Source organism: Dermochelys coriacea, chromosome 4 (genome assembly GCF_009764565.3).
Source record: "Dermochelys coriacea isolate rDerCor1 chromosome 4, rDerCor1.pri.v4, whole genome shotgun sequence".
In the NCBI taxonomy this organism is placed as follows: domain Eukaryota; kingdom Metazoa; phylum Chordata; order Testudines; family Dermochelyidae; genus Dermochelys; species Dermochelys coriacea.
This window is the reverse complement of record NC_050071.1, coordinates 136,070,711-136,088,267: the sequence shown is the minus strand read 5'-3', so window position 1 is coordinate 136,088,267 and position 17,557 is coordinate 136,070,711. Positions and strand designations below refer to the sequence as shown.

The window sequence follows — 17,557 nt, the reverse complement described above, 5'->3', positions numbered from 1 at the left end:
GGACATGGAGGGACAGATGTGCACTTTCTTCAGGTTTTAGAACATCAGAACAGCCATACTGGGACAGACCGATGGTTGATCTAGCCCAGTATCCTGTCTTCTGAAAATATTCAGTTCCAGATACTTCAAAGGGAATGAACAGAACAGGGCCTATTATTAAGGGACCCATCCCCAATTGTCCACTCCCAGCTTCTGGCAGTTAGAAGCCTAGGACAGTCAGAGCATGGGGTGCATCCCTGATCTTGGCTAATACCCATTAATGGAAATATCCTCCATGAACTTATCTAATTATTTTTTGAACCCAGTTATAGTTTTGGCCTTAACAACATCCCCTATTCCACAGGCTGACTGAGCATTGCTTGAAGATGTCCTTAGGTTTATTTTAAACCTGCTGCCTATCAATTTCATATGAAGGGATAAATAACACGTTTTCTCCACAGTATTCATGATTTTATAGACCTCTATCATATTTTCCCTCCAATAATCTCTTTCCTAAAATGAACAGTCCCAGTCTTTTTAGTCACTATACATATGGAAGCTGTTCCACACCCCTATCATTTTTGTTGCTCTTCTCTGTACCTTTTCCAATTCTAATATCTTTTGTGAAATAGGGTGACCAGAACTGCATGCAATATTTAAGGTGTATCATGGATTTGTAGAGTGGCATTATGATATTTTCTGTCTTATTATCTTACCCTTTCCTAATGATTCTGAACATATGGTTAGCTTTTTTGGCCTGCTTAATTATGCTTTTACACTCAAGTTGCCAGAGTTTATGCTCCTTTCTATTTTCCTTAGTAGGATTTGATTTACAGTTTTTGAAGGATGTCTTTTTTAAATCTAATTACTACTTTACTCTGTTTAGCCATGGTGGTACTTTTTAGGTCCTTTTACTGTGTTTTTAATTTGGGATATACATTTAATCTGAGCCTCTCTTATAGTGGTTTTTAAAATATTTCCATGCAGCTACTCCTTTAATTTCTGTTTTTGTGTAGTTCCCTTTTCTGAAGTTAAATGCTACAGTGGTGGGCTTCTTTGGTATATTCTCTCCCACAAGGACATTAAGTTAGTTGCATTATGGTCACTATTACTGAGCGGTGCAGCTGTATTCATCTCTTGGACCAGACCCTGTTCTCCAGTTAGAACAAATCAAGAATTGCCTCTCCCCCCATGTGGATTCCAGGACTAACTGCTCCAGGAAGCTGTCATTAGTGGTGTTATAGACATTTTATCTCAGCATCCCATTCTGAGGTGACATGCACCCAGTCAGTATGGTGATAGTTGAAATCCCCCATTATTACTAAGTTTATGGTTATAGACTTTCTAATGTCCCAGAGCATTTCATATCACCATCACCATTATGGTCAGCTGGTTGGTAATATATTCCTACTGCTATACTCTTATTATTCAAGCATGGACTTTCTACCCATAAAAATTCAGTGGTACAGTTTGATTCATTTAAGAGTTTTACTAATTGACTCTATGCTTCCTTTCACATATAGTGTCATTTCCCTACCAGCACCTATCCATTTTGTACCCTGGTATTACCATGTCCCACTGATTATTATCAAAAAGAAAAGGAGTACTTGTGGCACCTTAGAGACTAACAAATTTGTTTGTCAGTCTCTAAGGTGCCACAAGTACTCCTTTTCTTTTTGTGAATACAGACTAACACGGCTGCTACTCTGAAAACTGATTATTATGTTTCACTATGTTTCTGTGATATCTATTATATCAATATCCTTATCTAATACCAGGGCGTTCAAGTTCCCCCATCTTAGTATTTAGATTTATTGCATTTTTATGCAAGCACTGATAAAAATGTTCAGTATTTATTTGTTTTCCATTATGTGATGTAATTGGATTGGACTGTTTCTCATTTGATTATTTCTCTTTAGTTCCTATCTGTATTTTATCAACTTCTATCCTCTTTTCTTTCCTAGGATATAGGAAATCTCCATTAACAGAGCCTCCCCTGTGGGATGTGTCTGTCCGATCTATGTGCTACTCTGAACCTCTTGGCTGCCTCCCAACCCGTAGTTCAAAAACTCCTCTCTAACCTTTTTTTAATTTTATGTGACAGCAATCTGGTTCCATTTTGGTTTAGGTGGAGCCCACCCTATGTTTATAGGCTCCCCTTTCCCAAAAGTTTCCCCAGTTCCTAATACATTTTAACTCCTTCTGCCTACACCATCATCTCATCCAAACATTGAGACCCAGTTCTGCCTGTCTAACTGGCCCTTGCATGGAACTGGAAGCATTCAGAGAATGCTACCTTGGAGGTCCTGGACTTAAATCTCTTACCTTGCAGCCTAAATTTGGCCTCCAGCACCTCTCTCCTACCTTTCCATATGTCATCAGTCTACCATGACTGCCAGTTCCTCCCCAGCACTGCACATAAGTCTCTCTAGATGTCTCAAGAGATCCACAATATTTATCTTTGGCAAGTAATTCAATGTGCGATTCTCCTGATTATCATAAACCCAGCTATCTATATTTCGAATGATAGACTCTTCCATTACTATTACCTGTGTCTTCCTAATAAAAGGCGTTCCCTCCCCCCAGAGGGGTACCCTCAGTACAAGAGGATATCATGACATTATCTGGAAGAAGGGTCCCAACTATGGAATTGCTTCCTTCTGCTGCAGCTTGATGTTCTCCTTCCCAGAGACTATTGTCCTCCTCAACAGCATAGAAGTTGTCAGACTGGGGTTGGGTCTGCTCTACTGTGTCCCAGAAAGTCTCATCTATGTACCTCTCTTTCTCCTTTAGCTCCTCCAGTTCAGCCACTCTAGTCTCCAGAGCCTGTACTTGATCTCTGAGGGGCTTGAGTTCCTTGTATTGAATGCACACCCATGCCACTTTCCCACACAACAGATAATCATTTATGGTATATGCAGTGCAATAAACTGGATAGCCCCCATTCTGCTGCTTTAATTCTTCCTGCATGATTTTTACTCCTGGAACTTTTGGGGGGGAAGGGCATAGTGCGGGGAGGTTGTTTATTGGCCTAAATTTAGGGAATGTTAATTGGGGGAGCTGCTCTCACATTTCCTCTCTAAACACCCTCACAAAGCTTCCCTGTTAGTTGCTCCTTTTCACTAGCTCCTCTGGTCACTTATGAACTAGCTTTTTAACCCCCTGTTATCCCTGAGTAGCCCCACCCTGTGGATAATGGATCCTAAAGGGATCAGGGATCAAAGCCTCATTAAGAAGCTCTCCGCTTTGTCTGGCAGGCCTTTAGGCTCAGCACATTGCCCCCCTCCCAACAGACCACACTATATAATTCAGTTAAGCAACAAGCACACATCAAATGACAAACTCACCCCAAGGGTTTCACTGCTTGTTCACCTGGAGAACTTCCTCGCCAAACTCACCTGTTTGCTGCTCCTGTTTATTAGCTCCTCTGGTCACTTAGGAACAAGTTTTCTTTAAGATAACTCCAGAGGGAATAGATACATCTGAAAGAAAGCTCTATGCCAGGCTGGAGGTTGATGGGGCAGTTGTAGCTATGATGGGGCAGAAGGATCTCAGCTTTCTTTTTTCAGAGTAGCAACCGTGTTAGTCTGTATTCGCAAAAAGAAAAGGAGTACTTGTGGCACCTTAGAGACTAACACATTTATTTGAGCATAAGCTTTCGTGAGCTACAGCTCACTTCATCGGATGCAAGCTTTCTTTTTGTTGAACATGTCGATAAAGCTTTGATTTTTAGCAACCCAGCACCCTCTATGGTGCCTGCCGACATTCTCTTCAGGGTAATTCCCTCTGTCTTGGAAGCCCTTGGCAGGCAGGCAGAGCTGCAGAGGACTTCTAGTCTGTGATTGGATTTGGTAGGTAAGGTTGCCGGCAGCATGGCTAACTAAAATGCACCATACCTGCCTGCCAGCAGATATGAGAGTTCAGGCTGTAGCAAGGGTACTGGAACAATTTGTACAGTGAGGGTACTGAGAGCAATTTAACCAAACTGTAAACCCTGTATATAGTGGAAACATCTTAAAGCCAGGTGGTATGGCAGCACACCCAGCACCTATGGGCTGTAGGAAGGATGTGGACGGTTAGTGGGTTGGAGTCAGCGAGACTGATGGGGGTTGGGAAGCTGACCTTCTCTCTTGGCAGTATTCCATCAAGCAGTTGTCAATCTTAATGCACAGTTCAGTTAGGGTATCCAGGCCAGTCAGAGGCTCCACCCACACCAGCCCCACCTTTGATCTCTTCATCTAGGCTGAGCCGGAAGTGATAGTGCTGCACAGCTTCATTCCATTTGATGCCGGCTGCCAGGCGTTGAAATTCCACAACGCAATTAGCAACTGGCTGGCAATGCTTGGAGTGCAGCTTCTACTGTATGCACATGTCTTGGGTCATCAAAAATCACTTCCATGGCATGAATAAAGTTCTCAAGTTGGGGCAGGAGAGGGCTTGATTTCTCATAGAGTAGACAGGCCCTGGCTAAGGCCTTCTGGGTCAGCAGGCTGAGGATAAGTCCCACTTGAGAATGACTGGAGGGGCAACAGAAACCCACAGATTTTACCACGGTCACTGGCAAGCTTGTGTGGCAGTGGAATTTTTGGTTCTCAAGGGGCTGGCATCAGAGTTGTGCATAGCATAGCCTGTTCCTGTAGTGTCTCACTCTGTGCCTGCAATCTGCAGCTGCAGGTTTTGCAAAGGGCCTACTATCTCTGACCGTGGAGATGCTGACCTTCGTGAAATCCATTCTGGTAGCAGAACCTGTCCTTTCTTCCTTTTGGTTTTGGGCTGCTGAAACTGTCATGGACCAGGCAGTGGGCAGTCATACCTAATGTTTGGAGCTGTGATGATCAGGAACCAGGAGGCAAAGTCAGAGCAGTAGGGGGTCAGAAACTAAGCAAGGGATCAGTGCAGAAGCAAGGCAGGCACATGAGTGATTGTAGCTTCAGGTGTAAGTGTTGAGCAGCCACTTCTCTGGTACTGCTGATGGGTTTAAGAACAGGTCGGGCGATGCCTCTCAGCCAACCAGGTATTTTGGTCAATCATAGTGTTCAGCTGGAGGGTAGCTATCTGGTCCCAGACTCAGCTGCATGTCCTGATGCCTGATAGAGCCTGTGCATATTTCCCCACTTGTGGGATGTGCTGTGGTAAGCTCTTGCCCCCAAGTGCAGGGAGTCCTGGAGGAGGAAGAAATCTCTCATTAGTCCTCTGGCCATAGGGTAGAGAGCAGCTGGAGCCCCTTGGGCAGAAGGAGCATGTCTGTACATAGCTTCAAGTACACAAACACTATTGTATTGGGTTTTTTCGTTTGCTTGTATCACTGAGGGGTGGGCGTACTGGGTTATCAGTGGGGAAGCAGGCTTAGGGTGACCACATGTCCTGCTTTTATAGGGACAGTCCCAATGTTCGGGGCTTTGTCTTCTATAGGCACCTATTACCCCCCAACCCAGGCCCTATTTTTCACCTTTGCTGCCTGATCACCCTAAGCAGGCTGACTGTAGCACCTGGGCAATGGTAACGTTGGGGATGGGTTGGCACAATTTAATTTTGAGTGGGGGAAAAAGGAACAAACAACGTTGGCATTTTTTTACTTTTTAAATGTGTTGCTTGATCACTAGCATTTTACCTGTCTCCTCTACCTAGACTATAAATTTTGCAGACAGGGACTACTACTTGCTTTGTATGGTGTCACCTTGATTCTTAAAGGAGTATTTCTCATATGTCCTCCATTACAATGTTATCGGAGTGCTTCATGCTTTTTAATGTATTAATCCTCACAGCACCCCTTAGACACAGAGGCATGTGCGTTTTACAGATGGGGAACTGATGCACAGACTAAGTAACATGTCCAAAGTCATGCAGGATGTTAGTGGCAGAACGAAACACTGAACCTTTAATTCCTGAGTTTGAGGCTAACATCCCAATCACTGAAACATCTTTCCTGTTATGGGTTATGCTGTAATAAAAATAAATATTATTATTTATTAATGATCAACTTCAGGAATCTTCTGGAAAAGCAATGCCCATTGGAAATATCATTAATACTAATAGAGGCTTTACATGCACATTAAATAAGAGGGGAAATAAAACAGAGGCAGATAGGATCCTGCCCTCAGGGAATATAAAGCATTGTCCACTGACATTCCAGTATTTCCAGAAGGAAAAAAGTGAACCCACTGAAGGCCATTCCCTCTATGCCAACAGGATCTTTCAGATGACTCAACAGACTTCTCCTGGTCATAGAGCTAATCAAGTTGATATGACTATTTATCTCATATCCATTAATAGGTGAGAATTATCTATATAATATTTATTTTTATGTATTTGTTTCTTTTGTTTTATTGTGGTGCCAAGGAGCTCCAGTCATGGAGAAGGACCCCATTGTGCTAAGTGCTGTACCTACAAAGAACTAAGAGACAATCTCTTCCCCAAAGAGGAATTAAGTTAGGTGTGTAGGCCTAGATGATCTCAGGAATTGAAAAAGCTTATTTGGGACTTTACTGGGAGGACCATTTGAAACACTAGAGCAGCAGTTCTCAAACTTTTTTTTTTCCATGGGCCACTTGAAAATCGCTGAGGGTCTCGGCGGACCACTTAATGATCGTTCCAAATGTTGTTTGGCTAATAGTTTACCTAACTATTGTAAAGCGCTTTGGATAAAAGTGCTATATAAAAAAACCCCTTAATAATTAACAGTTTTTTTGGATCTGCAAATAAACGCACACAACTCATATTTTAATATCACTAGTCTTACCTTTCTAATGCAATGGATGTGCTCTCTCTCCCCCACCGTGGTAGCCCCCAATCTGGGGCTGGGAAGGAGGGGGATCTGTCTCTCCCTCTCTTTCCCTGCCATGGCAGCCCCCAAGCTGAGGCTGGGAAGAGGCCCCCCACCTTACATGGGTGTCTTCTCCAGGGTCCAGACATCTAATTAGTGGAGCCCCGCCTGTGTGGCTCCACTAATTAGGTGGGTGGCCCTTCATTCTCTTGTGTGTGACTGCCCAGGCACATACCTTAGAGGGAAAAAGAAAAGGAGTACTTGTGGCACCTTAGAGACTAACAAATTTATTTGAGCATAAGCTTTAGTGAGCTACAGCTCACTTCATCGGATGCATTTGGTGGAAAATACAGAGGGGAGATTTATATACACACACAGAGAACATGAAACAATGAGTTTTACCATACCCACTGTAAGGAGAGTGATCACTTAAGATGAGCCATCACCAGCAGCGGGGGGGGGAGGAGGAAAACCTTTCATGGTGACAAGCAAGGTAGGCTATTTCCAGCAGTTAACAAGAACATCTGAGGAACAGTGGGGGGCGTGGTGGGGGGGAGAAATAACATGGGGAAATATCTGTATTTTCCACCAAATGCATCCGATGAAGTGAGCTGTAGCTCACGAAAGCTTATGCTCAAATAAATTTGTTATTTATTTATTTATATAAATATATAAATTTATGTTATTTATTATCTCTAAGGTGTCACAAGTACTCCTTTTCTTTTTGCGAATATAGACTAACACGGCTGCTACTCTGAAACCTCAGAGGGAACTATCCGCAGACCACCTGAATGGAGCTCGCAGACCACAGTTTGATAACCTCTGCACTAGAGCAACAAGAGTGCAGAATGACCCAGGACAGGATGTAATATACTGAGTTTTGCTTTAATCAAGTGCAAGTACTTTCTGTGTGTCAACAAAATGTGTTACAAGCATGGGAAGTGTTTGCGGTGGAAAATCTTCTGGTTGGTAGTAGAGACTACTGCATGTGTTAAGTGTTAGTGTGTATGTTTCTAATTAAAAATCCCCTTTCATAAGGAAATGTTGAAAATGTTCTGAAGAAGTAATAATCAACTGACTGTTGGCTGCAAAAATTATTTCTCATGATTTCCATACATTTTAATTATCCCAGTTTACTCACTGCATTTTCTCTAGCGATACAGATCTATTAACTATAAGTATGATAGTAAAGGTAACTTTGCTCTTTTGTTAATTCTTAAGGATGTTCAATGAATGTGAATGAAACTAGGTCATTTTCAAGTGCAACAGTGAAGTGCATATCTAAGGAATTAACATATGAGTGACAAGAACGGCCCTATCAGTATGGATCGTTTCTCTCAAAGAGATCAGTTATGATTTAGTTGGTAGTAAAACTGGAACAATTTTTTTTGACATATATGCTAGAAGGTATGTAAGAAACATAATGGCACACTCTAGAAAATGATACATTAATTTCCACTACACCAGCAGTTGGTGGAGCTGGAACAATGACATTTGGTTGAAATTGTTCAACTGTGAGTTTCGTCTCTCTATTAAACAATGAATCATAGCAAGGTTCCCACATATTTCTGTGTGTGTTGTTTCTCTGCTATTCACTTATTTAGATTGTAGCCCCCCCCCCCCCCGGAAGGAAAATTATCTTCTCACTTGTCCATATGTATAGAGCCAGACACTTATTAAAAAACAAAACAAAAGTTAGATATCTGGGGTGAAATCTGGACACCATTCAAGTCAATGGCAAACCTCCTGCTGACTTCACTGAGGCCAGGATTTCACCTTTGACTTTGTTTTTACATTATATGAATGAGTGTACTGTAATCAGAATACAGTTTGTTAGTTTTGCTATAACTTCACACTGTTAGAGGCCGTTGATAACTATGGAGTGCATTTTATGTTTATCATATATTATCAGGATTTTAAAATATGTTGGTTCTCTCCTAATTAGCTATGTCATTTGACCTATTAATGCTGTGTTGATTTGGGCTACGCACAAACTTATGTTTCATTAAAATGTTGTGAAAATTAAAATATTCCATTAGAATTTATCATGATTTGGCATTTGTATGGTCCATTTGAAATAATGACCGAAATATTATGCATCTCAATAATTGGCTAAATTCTCTCCCATCCCTAGTTGTAGCTCTCTATATATTTCTTTCTTTCTTGACTCATTTTCTGTTAAGGTTCAGATGGTAACAGCAGAGAGATGGTAACACAACATCTTTGCAAACTGTTCAAATATGAAACCTGCTTGCATGATTCTAGCCAAATTTTATAGAGCAGCAGGTGGTGTGGGTAAAGTGCCCTAGGTAGGAACACAGATTGACTCTTATTTTGCACCTGCCACCTTGAAATATAAAGAAACAAAAATGACTCAGAAAATAACCGAATGGTGATCCAAAATCATTTATTGTTATCTCATACATTACACTTAAGGTTAAGGTTTCTGTACACTTGCAAAATTTGCCATCTGGTATCTTTTTTAGCTTCTAAACTACAAATCAATTTGTGCACCCCTACAATAACATTAATTTGAGATAAAAGTGTTAACCTGGAAAGCAAGTAGATTATTCTTTTAAAAATATTCTTTCCAGTTGGAGTTAAAATGTTTTTTTTCCTAATACATTATGTGACTTAATACATAACACATTTGGTTTAATCTGTTTCTAATGACTGCTCAATTAAATAATTTGATTATAAAACATCTTTTCTAATAAAAATCTGCCTAGATAATCTAATCAGTTCTAATTACTGACTTACTTGTTCAGAAGCTGACCTCTGTGCTACTATGTAGGAGACTTGGCTTCAAGACAACTTCAAAATGTTCATCCCCTAGGCAAAAGTAAACAAAGTCCATGCAATCCTTCAGGTTTTACACAGTGTGGAATAACAGCCAGGTAGTATGGAATGAGGGCAGGAGGTGAAAAATGGGCTAAAATGAAAACTTGGGTAAACAACCTACACCTTCTGTCATTGAAAATTGGAAGGCAGCAGTAGAGGTTCTGTCAGAAAAAATAAAGTAGTGGGTAGCTGCCAGAAAGTAGCAGCAGACCTTTTGTGATGCTGACCTCCAACATTTCCAATTGGTACAGTACTTGTCATTCAGTACTTATGCCTTTTAGCACAAAAACAAATATTTATTGCTACAATATTTTTCCAGAAAAACCCTAACTAGTGTGCAAGTCCATCCATCTAAACCAATTTAACTTAATTGAAAAAAATTCCAGTAAGGTAATAGGTTCATAAGTTTTTAAGGCCAGAAGAGATTATGATAATATAGTCTGACCTGTTGTATAACATAAGCCATACATAGTCACCCAGCAATTTGTGCCTTGGGACCAAAACTTCTGTTTGAGTTATAAGTTTAGAAGATATCCTGTCTTGATTTAAAGACTTCACATGATGGAGAACACACCACATCCCTAAGTAATTTGTTCCAATTTTAGTTACCCTTACTGGTAAACAGATTGCATCTTATTTTTAGTCCGAATTTGTCTATCTTCATATTCCAACTGTTGGATCTCAATATGCCTTTTTCTACTAGATTAAAGAATACTCAGAAACATAAATCTGTGACCACCTAGGAATGTAATTGATGTCACTACATGGCATAACTTGACCAATTAGTACATCTCTGTGATGAACTCATATCTTTCGGCTCAATACCAACGTAAAGGGCTTCTGCTACACAGTTTAGCAGAAGTTTTCATATACGCTAAATGAGTCATTACAAGTATTTTCACTTTTTGTTTCACATCAAATGATGTCATCTTTGTTTCAGACAGAAAATCACCTTACCCTAGGCCCATCTGATACAGTAACTTTGGAAATACCTTATGGAAAATTTAGGGTTTACATTTAGGTCCTCTTTGACTTGTACCTGTCTCTATATCCACACATCCAGGCTGTCTATATCTTGTTGATTCTTTCTAAAGAACATCTGTAAAATACAACCTTTCCTCTCTGTTAATACAGTCATCAACTTCCTCAATCTTGTGTTGGAATTGAAAAAATCATCCGTTTCTGTGAATTCCATCAAAGTTAATTTAACAGCAGTAACAGTTTTCCATGTGCCAGTAGAAGGTTTCTCAATATTTGCTAATCCAACCACAGCAAGATTTCTAAAAGGATTTATCCATCTTTTTCTGCAGATTAGATTCCCTACACCACTTTGGGATCTCAGCCTGATTCTTAAGCATCTCATGAAACAATCCTGTGAACCATAAGCTACATAATCACTGCTACATCTGTCTGTGGCTATCACTTCTGCGTGAAGGGTTGGGGAGATGGGGGCTCTAATGGCAGACCCTCCATTTATTTTGTTCCCTAAAGAGAAGGTATCTCTACGACCTCATCTGAAATCTTCACCTAAGGCGTTCTCTGAATTTCATATTAATCTTCTGTTTTTTTTTCTTAAAGCCTCATCAGTCTATACAAGAGTCTGCTTTTCATACACTGGATATTAGAAGGGTGTTAGCCTTTTACTTGAATTGGACTAGACCATTCAGGAAGACCCTTGGACTCTTTTTGTTTCCTTTGCAGATAGGTCTAGGAGAACACCTATCTGCACTCAGAGACTTTCTAAATGGATCTCTGGATGTATTATTGCCTGCTATGGTTTTCACTGATGTTACACCTCCCCGAAAAGTAACTGCATGCTCTGCTAGATCACAGTGTGTCTGTAAATCTACTCAAAGATGTTCCAGTTGCTGAAATCTGAAGGGCTGCAACAGGGTCCTTGGTGCACATGTTCTCCAACCACTATGCCCTAATTCAAGCTGCAAGGTCAGATTTGGCTGTAGGCAATGCAGGTCTTTCTTCAGTGATGGACTCTGTTCCAAAACTCCGACCTCCTTAAAGGGTAACTGCTAGGGAATCACCTAAAGCGGAACACCCACAGGCATGCTATTTGATGAAGGAGTAACTGGAGTTCTTTGAGATATGTCCAACTCTGGTTGCTCCAATACCTGCCCTCCTCCACTCTGCTTCAGAGCTGCTTCGGTTGGCTTTATAGTAGAGAAGGAACTGAGGGCACTTCACCCACACAGGCCAATACAACCTTGGTACAGGGCATGAGGATGTGCAGGGCCCATCTGCAGGCATAAAGGCACTGATAAAAAAAAAAGTTCTCCAAAGGTTCAGGAGTTCATGAGCACCTAGAGTGGAGCACCCACAGGGATACACATCTTGAAGAACTCCAGTTACTGTACTAGATGAGGAACCTCTCCTTGGCTTTCCCATCAAAGAACTGCTGGAAGTAGAGCTGAGGCAGCCTGGTGGGAGACTGAAAAAAAAATCAGTGTCAAAAAACTTCATTGGCACCAACTGGCCTTTGGTTTCCTCTTGCTTTTGCTCCTGTGCTACTCACTGCTTTCCCTGCACTTGTGCTGCGAGGTCATGGTGCTTTTTCTCCCTTTGCTCCCCAAGTCACCAGATATCTTGGAGGCTCCGGGGATCAGGGCTTGGTGTCCACACTTCACTATCCTGATCTTCACATTGCTGGATGCTTTTTGAATCAGCATCAGTATCCTGTTATCTTTTGTTCTTGTGAAGGTCCTGGAAGTGGCTTTATAGCTAATGTTGCATTGAGATTTGCTCTTAAAGTAGGACTAAAATTTGACATATTAATTCTTAGGACAGTTGCATTTTCTACATAATCTTTTCATAAAACATTAACTTTTGGGGAGGAAAAATGTTGAATGTTCATTTAAAATAAAAATAAGTCCTCAATTTGTTTGAGATTCCTCTAGCAAAAAATGCCATAGTCCCCAAACTGCACAGACAAAAAAAAAAAACCTCATTGTGAAAAATAGTTTAGACCATCTACTTCTGAACTTGGAAAATTAAAATAAGTTATTTCCCTAATCCATGACAACCTAACTGAATTCCATCGCTATTTAGCTGTCTCATCACAGAGACCATAGGCTAGTAAGGGATAAGTGGTGTGGAGAAGAGAGTCGTGGGTTTTGCATGGGGGAACGGAAAGAGAACTTGGAACTGAGGGAAGCAGGGAGACTATCTAATTGTCCACCTATGCTCCTCATATTCACTAATTCATACACACGCTTCTCTCCTCATGTTCCCAGCCACCTCTCCAGTAGTAGGAGGCTATATAGGAGGAAGGATGCCCCAGTGGTCAAGACAGTAGTGGAGGACTTGAGAGATTTTCTCTGTGACCTTGTACAAGCCACTTGATGTCTCTATGACATGGTTCCTATCTGTAAAATGGAGATAATAATATTATCTCCCTGCAAAACCCCTACCTCACAGGGGTTTTGAGGATAAATACATTAAAGATTGTGAGGTGCTCAGATTCGGCAGTAATGGGGGACACACAGAAAATTGTAGTCCTGCAGCGATGGACCTGCTCTGAAGTGTCAGGGTAGGACTGTGTTCTGGCAAACTCGGAGATTTGCCAGAGGAAGAAGCTGTCTCTGGAATGGAGTTTGTAAATGGAAGCATGCTGGTTGGAAGATGAGTCTCTAAGGGGAAAAGTGGGAGAACAGGGAGGGAAAGCAGAGCTATGGAGGAGGTGCGGCATACTAAAGGGTGCCAAATGGGGGTATTTCAATTTTTATATCTGTATGATTTAGCTATAATAACCATGATGCAAAGTTAAAGTTACTATACACCTGTGATGTTTCCCCTCAAAAATCTTAGTTCATGTTGAGTTGAGGTAGTAAAAATGTACATATAGCCTATTGTGACAGGGTTGGGGATGACCACATCCAGTGTAGGGCGAGTGCATCCCGTCACACTCCTAGACCCCAGTCAATATACTCGCTCTTCTTAGCAGGGGAGTGTAGCCCAATCGCCAGAGTCAATAAATTGGTTCCCATCGGCAGAGCCGTAAGGCCTGGTGGCTATAGTCACTAAGTTCACTCTAGTTAGACAGGGCAATGCAGCACAATGGATTTACCCCTCTTTGCAGGATAATAGGGCCTAATAGCTACTATTAATACAGTCGCCCCAGGAAGACAGGGCAGTAAGGCTTAGTGGCCGGAGTCCATGGATTCGCCCTTCTTGGCAGGGCAATGAGGCCTAATGACTAGTCAATGTACCCGACCCTAAGAGCTGGGCCATGCGGCCCAATGGGCAAAGTCAATAGGTTCGTCTCTTTAGTGGAGCTCTAAGGTGTAGTAGTCCCCATCTATAGATGCATCAGGGCAGTGAGGCTGAGTGGCCAAAATCAATAAATTCATCCCGGTTTGCAGGGCGGTGGGCCAACCGACCAACGTTAATAGCTTTCAGAACAGCAGCCATGTTAGTCTGTGTTCGCAAAAAGAAAAGGAGTACTTGTGGCACCTTAGACACTAACAAATTTATTAGAGCATAAGCTTTGCTGCAGTTAGCAGGGCTGTAAGGCCTAACTGCCAAAGTCCATATATTTCCCCTCTTAGCAGGGCAGTGAGGCATAATGACTAGATTCCATGTATTCGCACCTAATAGCTGGTCAGTTTGGCCCCATGGCCAAAGTCAATAGGCTTGCCCCTCTTAGCGGGACAGTAAGGCCTAGTAGTCACAATCAGTACATTCGCCCCAGGAAGACAGGGCAGTAAGGCCTAGTGGCCAAAGTCAGTCGGGAAGGGGGCCACCAGACACGTGGGGGAGTGGCAGCCCTAGTAAGGGGTCCAGGCCCTCCCTCTCCACTGCACCCTAGCCCAGGGCCCTGGTAGTGACAGGGCACATGCCATGGAGTCAGTGGGGAGGTTCCGACTGAAACACAATGACTCAAAACACCGGCTCAGTAACCAGGCCACTATCTAATTCCCCTGGGCTGCTGCTTACCGTAGTTTCTGTTGCTGTGGTCTGGGCATCTTTGCTGTCTCTGGGTTCTCCAGTCTGCACTATCCCCAGTGACTCCTGAGGCAGTGGGGTCCCAATAGGTGCCTTAGCATCTGCTTGGATTACAGTGTGTCCGGCCTCCCTGCCCTCAGACTTTGGCTGCTCCTCAGCTGGAGCCAACGGAGCATATCCTTCCTCCTGGGCAGTCAGCTCTAACAGAGCTGAGCTGCTCCCTCTTATACCAGTGCACTTGGAGCATGCCCAGTAAAGGGGGCATGGCTTCCTCAACCAACAATGTAGGGTTTGTTAGACCCACAGCAGGAGTCTCCCTACGAGATAGGAGAGCAGGCAGACACCAGACACAATGTTGGTATATAATCCACAAGTACTTCTTATTGCTTACAAAATAAACCATCCAGTTTACATTCATAACCCAAGCATACTACACCAGAGTCTGAAGATCAGAACTGAAGTCCCAATGGCCAGTCGACATTCAGTCCAATCACAAGGTGCGGGGAGCCAGGATTACCACATCTTAATCTAAACAGGCTTTTGGTTCCACAAACGACTCCAAACTGCGAGTGTATCGAACATCCTTTATAATCCACTCTGTCACATCAGCAGTTGTCTGGGCAGTGTCAGAGAGACAGTTCTGGGCAAATGGCGAAAACCCAAGGTGTTTAGAAACAGTCCCAGGCCCAAGATGTTCCTCTTTCCCCAGTTCTTGTTTACACCTGCAGCAGATACATTGCAACAGGTACATTGTCATGGCAAGATATGCAAAAGGTGGGGGCTATGAAGAATTACTTACTTTTGCCATTTCACAGGTAATGGGGGGGGGGGAAACCAGAAACATCAAGGGATTTGTCCAAACTAGCACAAGAAATCTGTAAAACTGGGAATTGAACCCTGCTCTTCTGAGTCCCAGAGCAGTGGGTCAAATAAAAGTCAGTGCTCTGATAAACAAAACATAACCCTACCAGCCCAACACCTAAATGCAAGCTTACATTAGTACATTGTTTGTGTTTTTAAGTAAGGAAGAAATGTATTCAGAGGACATGGTGGTTTACACAAATCATTAAGCAATAGTTGTAAAAATTATGAAAAATACATTTTGTCCTATTTAATGAGATCAGTGTAAATTATAGTGATGCTGAAAATGTGGAGAAGACCATTGTACACAGAACTGAACATTAGATTACTTGAATATATACAGAGGCAGTAATATTATGATATTACAGAGATTTAAGTATTCAATGAATATGTGACATTCGCAAAAAAAAAATAGCATGTTTGGTACATTTCATGTTCCAGTTCTCAGCCGTGAAAAGCTTCATAAGATCCAGTAAAAGTATAATAGTCAACAATTTACTGTGCTTAAAGGTCACCTCCTCTTTTTGTTTTAGGCTATTGACATATTTGAAAACTCATCTGTTGAGATGTTTATTTTAAACAAATTTTAAAACAAGTGTATGTTGTCTGGTCCCTTAAAATATGTTATTTAAGGACCTCAAATTTCATAGAGATTAGATATTTCAGTAAGTGTAGTTCCTCCTGGAATATAGCAGAGAAGTAATGTATTTAAAAGCCATAAAAGGGGATATTTCAAAAACAATAGCAAACACCCAAGAATGCTGTTCATTTTTCTACGTATGTTTTATATTTCAGAACAAGATTATTTTAGACCCTATGACTTTCAGTGAGGCCAGATTCAGACCATCTCTTGAAGAGAGGTTGGAGAGTATTATCAGTGGAGCAGCACTGATGGCAGACTCTTCATGCACACGTGATGACCGCCGAGAGAGAATTGTTGCTGAGTGCAATGCTGTACGACAGGCCCTCCAGGACCTACTTAGCGAGTATATGAATAATGTAAGTTCTATGCTCTCTTTAGTCTTTTCCTCCTCTATGGATTGTTAAGCAGTTTTATGACTATTCTAAAATGCCTACATGCTTAGTAAAACTGATTATCCTAAATAGCAGCAGTTCAAGAAAATCAAGGTAGTCACTTAAAATACTTCGGTGGTATTCAACATTTGGGGGTTTGAGATTGTTTTATAGTAGTTTGTTACAAATAACTATATCCTGAAATGCATTTTGTCCTGAAAAGGAATGCCCCCAATTCTAAGATTCCCTCACTCTATTGCAGAATAAGAGACTACTGTGTTCTGCATCAGTGATTTGTTTCATTTTAACTAAAAGGTAGTCCACACAACTTTTAAATATTTCTAGTGAGCCCAAACACTGTTGTGAAATGTGTATAAAACTCCTGGTTGGTAAGCAAACAGGGAACGTGGATAAGTCAAATGAAAATATCCTAGATACTATTTTTGTAAAAGAAAATGGGTACAGTCAGTTTCTAGCATTATTCATTGTTGTAGGGAAATAGTCATGTACTGTTTTATTCAGATGTAAACACAGAAGTTCACATGAAGTAGCTCTAAGTTTGCATGTGGGAGGATGTAGTTAAACCATGAAGATTCTTATTTGCTAATAGTGTAATTGGAGCTATTAACTGTAAGTGTGCAGATTCCCTGAATCCATTCAGTATTATCTATCATTATTGCAGTGCACATAATGAAATGTTTTTAAAATATCTTAAATACATCAGTCACCACAGCGTAGACATACAGTATCATTTGCTTTGTGTATAATCTCCTAAATGATAAACATCCTCTTCTTAACAGTGCCTATGTATACTTCCAAAATTATTTGTGGATATTCTGCACTATTGTTACTAGACTCATCCATCATTGCAAGGCTGTGATATATGCAGTGAGGTCATAACCAGTCAATAACCATCTTTCATATTACAACTTAATTCCTGGAAATATTGTCGGAAGCAGTTCTTCTCTGAAAATATGGTGGTAGACACTTCAAGTGGTAATGGTGGTGCCCATGTCTTTCCATGAATTCCTAGATACTGTGTTTAAGGATATTACAGGGTTTCAAACCCATTTCCCCTTTTCTGAACATAAATTATATGATTGGAAATATTTCCAAATGAGTATTGACACATTTAAGCTATCC

General features: G+C 41.4%; 1 protein-coding gene across 5 annotated transcripts in view; it reads left to right on the top strand.

Annotated features, from left to right (window-relative positions):
- The window catches only part of CTNNA2 (catenin alpha 2), a 782,132-nt gene that overhangs the window by 231,216 nt on the left and 533,359 nt on the right, over positions 1–17,557 (top strand). For all 5 annotated transcript variants that reach the window (XM_043512733.1, XM_043512734.1, XM_038399462.2 and 2 more), the window contains one exon: positions 16,196–16,399. In XM_043512733.1, the coding sequence (XP_043368668.1) occupies positions 16,196–16,399 (204 nt within the window). The remainder of the gene's footprint in view (positions 1–16,195; positions 16,400–17,557) is intronic.